The sequence below is a fragment of the Macrotis lagotis genome, chromosome 1, assembly GCF_037893015.1.
Source record: "Macrotis lagotis isolate mMagLag1 chromosome 1, bilby.v1.9.chrom.fasta, whole genome shotgun sequence".
NCBI lineage: Eukaryota > Metazoa > Chordata > Mammalia > Peramelemorphia > Peramelidae > Macrotis > Macrotis lagotis.
The window spans coordinates 923,744,498-923,755,268 of record NC_133658.1 but is presented as its reverse complement, the minus strand read 5'-3'; the positions used below and the strand labels follow the sequence as shown (position 1 = coordinate 923,755,268).

The window sequence follows — 10,771 nt, the reverse complement described above, 5'->3', positions numbered from 1 at the left end:
TCCCAATAATGATGCAGTTTGTTAGCATCTTGATAAAATCATGTTGAAAAAATATGCTATGAATCACAGATGTTTTGAAACTTATCTTAATATCAGGTTGTTAGCATCTACAAATGAGATTGATGTCTACTGGAGGAAATGAAAAATAATTAATAACATCAATCTTTACATAAATTGGATAAAAATTCATGGAGAAAATTGAATAATTAGATCTTCCTTTGAGATATCTGTAGGGGAGTTAGTTTAGTTGATTTTGGCATACATTTAACGGTAATTTCATTCAACACACCAAATACATGAATGTTACTTTGAATATTTTCCACATTTCCAATAGATCATCCCTGGGCATTCAGTCTAATTTTTAAAGGTTTTCATTTCTGTGACTAATAGCTTTGCTAAAAACCTTCTTCAGGGCACATAAGACATCTTTATTTCTGAGACTATAGATGACAGGGTTAAGCATGGGAGCAAGAATGGTATATGAGATGGCTATGACCTTGTCCTGACCTGGAGTATGATAGGATTTTGGTCTCATGTATGTAAAGATACATGACCCATAGTACATGGCAACCACAGCCAGGTGGGAAGAACAGGTGGAAAAGGCTTTTTTCTGGGCCTCTTTAGATTTCATATGAAGCACAATACGGAGAATCTGCCCATTTGAGAAAAGGATGATGGAAAAAGGAATTAGGAAGAAGAATATGGCACTCACATAGACTATTTCTTCATACTGTGATGTATCAATACAAGATAGTCTCAATATAGCTGGGATTTCACAGAAAAAGTGCTCAATTGTCCTTGGGCCACATAATGGGAGAAGCAGAACATAAGTAGTATGAATTATAGAGTTGATGATGCCCCCAAGCCAGCAGCCACCAGCCATAAGGACACTGATTCGATGGTTCATGAGGATGGGGTAACGCAGTGGGTGGCAGATGGCTACATAGCGATCATAGGACATAGCTGTGAGAACAAGGCACTCAACACCCACAAAGATGACATACAGGAAGATCTGGAACCCACAACCTGCAAATGTGATGAATTTCCTGCCAGATATGTAGTTAATGGCCATCATGGGAACAATATTGGAGATGGTTAAGATATCCGTGAAGGAGAGATTACTGAGAAGGACATACATTGGAGTGTGGAGCCGGATATCCAGGTGGATAAGAAGAATTAAGACTGTGTTTCCCATTATTGCAACCATAAAAATGATCAGAATAAGTGACAAGAATAGAAATCCATAATGGTTTGGATCCAATAATCCTAATAGGATGAAATCTCTTGCAAATGTCTGATTCCTTTCCCTCTGCATTGGAATTATTCCCATTTTTCACCTGTTCTGCAAAAGATAAATTTTTAAAAGAGAGGATTAAATAAAATCAAAATCTATGACTGAGTCTATGACTATAAAATAAGGAATGTCTAAAGGATTTATTTAATTGCTTTAGGCTAATAAATTGCAAGTCAAGGAAATCAATTAAATTAATCACTTCAGTTAACTGAATACTTGGGATGACCAATTCATTGAAGTAATTGCTGAAAAAAATCAATGTGACTCATCTGGGTAGTTCTACATTCCTGTTCCTTTCCTATTTGATCATTTTGATTAATAGACAATCAGGAAGCTGAGTCAGCCTCTCAGTGCCTAGTCTTTCCTTTCACTTAAGAGTATGGAACATTTTTCAATACAATGAAGAGCTCATATACTAATGGAAGTTTGGGGGAGAAATATTTGTTTGTAAAATATGGAAACACAGTAGTAGTAAAATTTCCCTGAACCAACCAAGGACTGTTTTATTCATATCATTATCATGACCCTCATAATCACCATGACCATTATCTTTTGAAAATTACCTTTATTTTCAATTTAGAGATCAAAACAAAGATATCCATAAAAATACTCAATAGTAATATTAATACTCAAAGGCATTCTTAAGGCACTATTTTTACTTCTATATATGATCGTTTCTTGTTTCTATTCACTTCACCCTAAATTATTTTTTTCAAGACTTTTTATGCCTTTCTAAGATCATTGATCTTGATATTTTTTATATTTTAGTAGTATTGCAACCCAACCAAACACCACAACTTGTTCAGTCATTTTCCCAGTTCATGGGGATCTCTGCAATCACCAGGTCTTTGCTTAGACAAAGAAAGCTGCAAAAAATCCTATTCATATGTAAACTTAGAGTTATTATTGAATTTCCACACACTTTACTCATTTTCTTTCTCATCCTCTCCCTGTTACATTCTATTGACTCTTCATCCTCCCACTTCCCTTCCCATCTACTCCTTGAAGATTTTGAATGCCCCCCCTAGCTGTACCCTCTAAGATCCTAATCTATATTGGTCTCTAAATGACCTTCCCTGTACCCTGTTTCTTAGTTTTCTTACCTTTCTATATGTTTAGAGGATTCTTACACATTTTCAGCTGTACACATTGTTTATTATTCAGCCGAGAAGATGAGTGTTCATATCATTCCCATCTTCCATCCCCACTAACATCCTCTGCAGTAGTTCTTGTCATTTCTCATTTAATAATATAATTGCTCCATTTAATCCTTTCCTGTTCAATTTTTTTAGAATCAGCCTATCATGCACAACTTAGGCCCAGTCTATCATTCAAAATAGCTTAGGGATCTACTTTTCCAACATTTTCCACCATGAATTTATATGTGCTTATATATGTATGCACATATAAAAACATATATGGTGGTATGGTGTTATGATATTTGTCATTTGTTCCTGAAGAAGACTTTGATATCAGAGACGATAACAAGACAAGGTAGTGAATTGGATTTGTTTTGAGGGGACATGTGTGCACGCATGTTCTCTAAATTTTTTCCTCAAACTAAGGTCAAGTTCATACTCCTCTAAATTATAGATTCTATTCTCTTCCATTGTTCTTGAAAAATTCACCCAATATATGCCTTCCTCCAATCCTTTGGTATTTTTCCAATTCACCACAATATATCAAATGTCACTGTTACAACAATCACATCTGCCAATTCTTTCTTTAGCTAAGCATCTAATAATAGGCTAAACAGCAGAGTAGAAATATATTCTCAAATACTGGCTCTGTGACTTTCTAGATATGTGACATTGATGAAATCACTTTAAGCTCTCTGAAGTTATTTTCTCCTCTGTAAATTGGGAAAAATTGTACCTCACAGTCTTGTGATGAGCCATCAAATTAAGGAAAGCACTTTGCAATCCTTAAAGAGCTCTCTATATAGTTTGATGTGGGTTCTTCAATTCAGTCAAATAAGCTTTTGAGTGACTCTATGGACTACAACAAGTCAGATTCTTCTATCACCTACTATCTCCTGAAGTTTGCCCAAGCTCATGTTGATTTTTTCCATGACACTTTCCATATGTTTCACTCTCTATTATCCCCTTTTCCTCTTGCCTTTAATCTTTCTCAACAGCAGTGACTTTTTTCCCATTAAGTCCCATCTTCTGAGCCAAAGTAGTTAACCTTCAGCTTCAGTATTTGACACTCTAATGAGTTACTCAAATTTAATTTCTTTAAGTACTGACTGACTCAACTGGCTTGTTATTCTAGAGTCTCTTAAATGTCTCTAGCACCACAATTCCAAAGTGTCAGTTGTATAACATTCAGTCTTGCCTATAGAATAACTCTCCTAGCCATTCAGTGCTTCTGGAAAAACTATGATTTGTTCATACTGATCTTTTTCTGCTCTAGAAGAAAACAAATGATTATTATCTTTGCCAATTACATATGGATATTAAAATGATATCAATCTTAAGTTATGATTATTTAAGCCAGCCTAATTGAATACATGAATAAATTCTCTTACAAAATTGTGTCCTCTTTAACTCTGACAAATAAAAACTCTATTACTCATTCTTTCATATGTTATTTCCAGCAGTAAAGACATTATCCATGACAGGAATAATGAAAGCCAAATATAAACTGATCATATCTCATTTCTCTCCATGATGATCAGCTCAACCATGTCTTTCCCTTTATTTTCCTCTTGCTCTTTTACCCAAGAGAAGCTAAAGGAAAATTGTCTTAATTGCTTTGTTTAATTAAGTCAGCTTATTGTTTCATTTAGAATCACAATAAATTCAATATTTTATCTTACACAAATTCCATAAAATTCCTTGCAAAATTTCTTTCTATAAATACAACTGGGATTAAAAAAATTAAGAAAACTGACTGTTGATATTTCTACATCTTTGTCAATCTTGAGCAAAACTGAAAAGATAACCAAATTTGCTTTCAGTGCAATTAGCCTCCTAATGCGATGCTATTTTTAATCATAACTGATGCTCCTATGATACCATCTTCTTAAGCAAATGGATCTTAGAATATATTTTTCTATCATATATGACAGAAATCTGCTTTCAGGGGATCACCCAAGTCATTCATGAAGAGGAATTGATTTTGAAGAAATTTTTGGACTGTGGAGGATGTATTTTACTAGAGCAATCAAATTACATGTTAGATTTTTCTAGAAAGTATTATCCTTAGAGACATAGAAATGAATTTAATTTTTCTAAAATTGGCAAAATATACTAGGAAAAGAATGTGGAAGAGAAGAAAGTGGATTTTTGAGATGGGAAGAAGCAGATTAAAATCTGTTATCAATTCCATAATAGCTATTTGACTCTGGAGAATAAAAAAATGGGGGAAAAAAGCATCTTACCCTGCTACAAATCAGTTGTAAATTTTAAGTTGTAAATATAAGTAGAATTAGTGAAATTTTGGCACTTGAAAGAATAATTTCTCATAACTGTATTGTGAAAGAATACAAATTCCCTTTAGAAAATACTAGACTTGATATGGGTGACATTGCTCGCTATTTAAATGTTAAGATTTTTCACCTTATGTAAATTACAAGCATAGGAGGACAATGAGCAGGGCATAAGGAGGCAATCTTCCCAGATAATCATTTTTTTAGATGATAATCTATGTACATAAGTTTTGAGTAAGATGCTCTGCAATTTCTATGGTTAGTCCCTTAAGGAGGTTAATTATTTTCTCTTTTCTTTATTTTTCTTAAAACACATATATTTTTTCCCACGTCTGTGTGGCCATCATGGATGATCTCTGTATATAAGCTTATTGATAAATCTCAGAGAATAAAACTTCATATCTATTCTCTATATATTTGTTTTGTTATTGTAACCCTATATTCTTTACATTGTTATAATTTGAGGATTCACAGAATTAGAATCACTTGTATCTATGTTTCTTCCATTTCTAAGTCTATGATCCTATCTTGATAAGATTAATCAAATAGTCCATCCCAATAAATACAACTTTATATTTGAACTTAGCAAACACTAGAGAAGTGTTATCTCCTTGCCTTTAACAGAAATTAGGCAATATCAATTTTTCTCAGTAAAGGTACTTGGGCTAAAAAGAAGGATATCAACTCCTACTAAGCCTTACATTTTTTTCCCAGATGAAATAGACTATATCCTCTTGCATAGAGAAAACAATCCTCCACCGTCTCCACAATTCAGTCAATGCATTGAATGGAAAGAAAAAAAGAACTTAATCAAATTGGTGCAGAGGAAAAAGGGCTATGCATCTTTCTGTTTCTTGACACAGATGGTACTAGAAGGTATTACCTAAAAGATACCCCATTTCCCCATTCTTATTTCATCTCCTGAGCTATCTATGCTTCTGTGCACTTACCTCTGATTCTTAAAGGAGTGACAATCTAACTGGTGCAAATATATGAACCGTGTAAAACAACACTTTTCCAGGCTCAATGAAGTTACTTCCAATTCTGAAACTTCTGAGAATTAGAGAAATTAATGGTAGAATTTGCTAGTGTTGCATAAGTATTTTAGGGAAAGCATTTTAATGTAAAAGAAGGAAGAAATGTCAAAAGAAGTTCTGGGAATAATGGAAAGGGCTAACTTGAATTATTTATTGGTTAGAGTTGAACAAACTGACCTCAAAGGTCTCTCTCAGCTCTTGAACTGAAAATTCCAGAATAACCAAAGAGAACCATTAAGACATCAAGGAAACTGATTTGCTTACTAGATTGACTCCTCAGTCATGTTTTTTTTTTCATTTCAAACAGCTTTACAGACTAGCTTCATGTAGATAGTGCACATGTAAACTTTCTTCTCATTAAAACGTAACAATAAAATAAGAAGAGTACTGGATTTGGAGTATGAGATTCACAGTTCTACTTATCTTGTAAATTACAACTTCCATGATAATGAGAAACTCAATTCACTTTGTATTTCCTCAATTTTCTTATTTATAAATTTAGAGTAAAAAGAGTAAGGAAATATGTGACTTCTAAAATCCATTTCAACCCTAAAGCTATGGTCCTAGGATTCAAGAGGAGGCAATGCTGTCTATTGGAAATAGAATCATGAATGAGTTTGTTGAATGAACTTGAACCTAGAGTAATCAGGTGACTCCAGACCATTCTCTTACCCTCTTTGAGTTTCATTGATCTCATCAATAAAAAAGGGGATAATGACTACTCCATATTTGTTGTGAAAATCATGAAACATAAGTATGTAAAGTGTTGGGAAACAAATTATTGTTTAAAACTTGTTGCAATGTACCTGGTACTGCAAGTGTTAAAGATTACAGAGCACAATTAAAAGATAACTTACTGATACTGCTATGCTTATTATTACCTTTTGATCAGATTATTTTGAGAAGCTGTACAGAGTCAGAAATCAAATGAACCAGTCTCCTATATCTACAAGTCTACCCTAGTCCTTACCTGTAGTTCCATATTCAATCTAGAAAATTCTCAATCACTTGATATTAAATAAAGTGTAAAAACACTGACACAATTTTAAACATTTGCTTCCAACTTATTTTTTTTAGTAACTTGCCTGATCACTTTGGCAAAATGGTTTGGTAGAAGAATAATGTAAGAATGAAGGAGGTGAATGCTGGTCCTGGATCTTTCTCACTTTCCACTAAAACTCTAAAGTCCAAGGATGCATGAGAAACAAGTCACTGCTGTTGGAACTGAAGCATATTTGTTGCTCTGAAGCAGAACTAAAGTCTCCTTTGAGATTTATTATGGTCTTCAGAGAACCTATTAGCACAGGTAAAACCTTCTGGCTTTACAGAACAACTGAATGTTTTATATAAGCCCATAAATGTTTCACCAAATATTTTTGTAACTAAAGGAACTGGGGATGCAAGGACACCCCACAGTTCATTCCAATTAATAATAACAATTACAAAAGACTTTAAGATTTACAATTATGATTTCATTTGGTTTTCTCAAATACTGTAGGCTGTTTTTGTTGTTTAGTTGTTTAAGTTGAGTTTGCCTCCTTTGTGACACAATTTGGAGTTTTCTTGGTAAGATTCCTGGAAGGATTTGCCATTTCTTTCTCCAGCTCATTTTTTCTTTATGGAACTTACTTAAGGCAAATACTTATACATTGTTTCCCAAGGGTCACATAGCTAGTAAGCGTCTTGATGCCAGACTTGATTTCATGAAAATGAGTCTTCCTGATTTTTAGACTGTTCTCTTCACTACATCATTTAGATAAAAAATAATCAAAGTGATCTGGATTACACAAAGCACTGTGCTTCCAGGATAGATTTTGAGCTGCACACCAATTCTACTAGTAAACATTGTAAAACTGACTTCCTTATGGGACTAAATGAGGAATTCCAAGTGCTGTGCCAGTTGTGTGAATGACAGCTTGTATAACTAAAGGATTGCATAAAAAATTAATTTTTTTCTCTGTAAATCAATTTATTCCCAGGAAAGTCAAAGTTATAATTAATGAGGAAATAAAGGTCAGGGACAGGGAAGAAACTCAATGTTCATCATCACTCCGTTCAATGGTGGCTTTTTAAAAAATCTTTTACAAAATTGTTTTAACTGACAAGATTCCATAAGGACATAAGTTCAAGATTTTCCCCAATCCAAATGGAGACACATTATTTCTTAGATTATCCCCCTTGGACTAAAATTTTGGGCAGTTCCTCCATAGCATTTGGTTAAGAATGACTTTTACAAGACAGAAGCATTGCTCAGGACTATTTGAAATTAATGGATTTCAATTAAAATTGACATACATTGGAAAGTGTTTGTTATATGCCCAATAATGAGCTAGGCATTGAATATACAAATTGAACCTGAAACAGAACCTTCCCTGAAGTAATTTACATAATAGGGGAGGGAGATAGAAGCCTGTGCCCTGTAATAAACTTCAAAAAATAAGACAAATGATTCAAAGGGTTTTCTGGAGGGGGAGCATGCCAAGAATTGATAGCCTCAGAGAATGTCTCATTTAGGATTGAATCCCAGGGCTAAGGCTTAAAGAAAGAAGTTATCTCTCATGAAGAATTGAAGAGAATATGAAACCCCAAACCACTTTTAATATATGAAAAAGATCTTTCCAGGATTATTATTATAATATCTCATACCAATATTTACTTTGGTTCACAATGTGCTATTCAGTCATTTTCAGCTTTTTTCTGATTTACTGAATTCCATTTGAGGTTTTCCTGGCAAAGAAGAGGCATGCCATTGTTCTTCTACAGCTTATTTTACTGATAAGGAAACATCAAACCTGGTTTTTAGGTTTTTTTTTTTAGTTTTTGCTAGGCCAAGGGGTTAAATGACTTGCCCAAGGTCTCACAGCTATGTAATTATTAAGTGTCTGAGACTGGATTTGAACTCAGGTCCTCCTGACTCCAGCACCAATACTCTATCCACTGCAGCACCGAGCTGGCCCATAAAATGTGGTTTTATGAGAATGATGGGATACAGAAACTCCTAATCAGAAAATGAGAACTCCACCAATTTCACCAGTAGTTTGTCTATTTCATGGAAGACCATACATATTTAATTCCATCAAAGAAAAGTACAATTGAAGCTTAGAGAGAAGTAGAATTATTGACTAAATAAGATGAAATTAGTTTGATGGGAATAGTAACTAGCCAAAGTCCTTTTATGAAGCCATGAAGGTGAGCCAAAGAAAGATGGTGTCTATTATTCAATGCTGATGGAGTCACATGTTTAGAGATAGAGGCAAGATCCCAAAGATGGGCTGAACATTTCCATAGTGTTCTTAGCAGATCAGGCTAATTCAATGCAGAAGCTACTGACTCATTGCTTGAAGTTGAAGCCAATCCATCACTAACTAAAGTTCCTACTGAAGAAGAGGTTTTGAATACCATTGGACTCCTTTGATATGTCAAAGCACCTGCAGCTGGTTTTATCCCAGCTAAGATTTGCAAGGTGGGTGGTCCAGAGTTCATACCAAAGCTAACTGAAATTTTTCAGGTTAATTAAAATGAGAACTTTATACCCCAGAATTTTACAGATGCCACCACTGTCCATCTTTATAAATGTAATGGAATAGATAATCCTGTAATAAACACAAGGGTGTTTCTCTTTTAAACATAGTAGTTCCAATCCTTGCCATAGTCTTCCTTAACAACCTCATCTTTCACCTGGAAGATCGTCACCTACCTGAGAGCTAGTGTGGTTTTGAAAATGGTAGATGAATAGCTGATATGGTGTTTGCTGACCAGCAATAATAGGAGAAAGACAAAGTGCAGAAAAGAGTCAAATCTGAATTAGACTTTAGAAACTATCATTTATGTGTAATTCTTGGAAAATTATATAAAAATTTGGTTGTGCAGAGAAGTTCATTAGTATTATATGTCAGTTTTATGACAGCACACTTTCCCGTGTTCTAGGTAATGTATGATATTTTTGTGAATTACTGGACTCCAGTGGAGTGACATAAAACTGTATCCTTGTTACCATGCATTTTAGTATGAAGCTTTCAGTGATGTTGTCAAACAACTTCAATGAGCATTCATTTGACCCCAAAGCCAATTTCTATACTGTTGATCAGTTCTTCAGTTTGAAAAGACTGCAAGCCAAGGCCAAAATGGGGGGAGTACTGCTGCATTATTTTCTATTTTCAGATGATTTTGTACTCAATGCAGAATCTGAAGCAGAGATACATTAAATATGGATCAATTCTGCTGCTTAAACTAATTTTGACTTTTAAGTTAAAAACAAGAAAATACACTTTCTCTATATGCTAGCACCATACCAACCATATAAGGAACCATAGGTTTTAACTGTAGATAAATTTAATTTCCTTGGCAGTACACTATCCATTGATACACATCAATAATGTGTCTGATACACACATTTCCAAAGCTATCTCAGTCTTTGGGAGAGTCTGAGTGAATGTGTAAGAGAGAAGATGCATTACTTCCAAAATGAAAGTCAACAGAGTCATTGTGCTGTTCTTATTATTCTATAAGCATGAAACCTGGAGTATCTCCCACTGCCATGCCAGAAAACTGAACTCCTTCCTTTTTAGTAGTCTCAGTAAGATTGTGGAGACCACTTGGCAAGAAAATTTACCAGATGCTGAGGTCCTTCCTCAAAATAAACTGCCAAGCATTCAAACTTTGCTACAGAGACCCCAATCACAATGGACTGACCATGGTGTTCAAATGTCCAATGAACAGTTGCCAAAAAGACTCTATGGTGAACTCAAATTTGGGGAATGAATAGCTAAGATAATTAAAGGATTGTCTCAAGGTTTCTATTAAAAACTTTGAAGTTGGTTGTACAATATTGGGATAATGTCACAGGCAACACAGCATTATGTACTCTGAGGGTATGTCCATCTTCTATGATCCAAGAAGAATTGAAGTATTCCAAAGGAAACACAAGATGCACAAGTTCAGAGTATCTACCCAAGTTATTCACATGGTTTATTTGTGTCCAATCTGTGATTGAGCATTCCAAGTTCC

At 34.4% G+C, this 10,771-nt stretch overlaps 1 protein-coding gene across 1 annotated transcript; it reads right to left on the bottom strand.

Annotated features, from left to right (window-relative positions):
* Window positions 1-361: 361 nt before the first annotated feature.
* LOC141509678 (olfactory receptor 2AJ1-like) lies at window positions 362-1,330 on the bottom strand. The gene has a single exon (XM_074219397.1). It carries the CDS (start codon window positions 1,328-1,330, stop codon window positions 362-364), a length of 969 nt encoding a protein of 322 aa, XP_074075498.1.
* Window positions 1,331-10,771: the final 9,441 nt, after the last annotated feature.

What these genes read in the sequence shown, in the direction of transcription:
- LOC141509678 (XM_074219397.1), bottom strand. Translation starts at nt 1,330, where the DNA reads ATGGGAATAATTCCAATGCAGAGGGAAAGGAATCAGACATTTGCAAGA.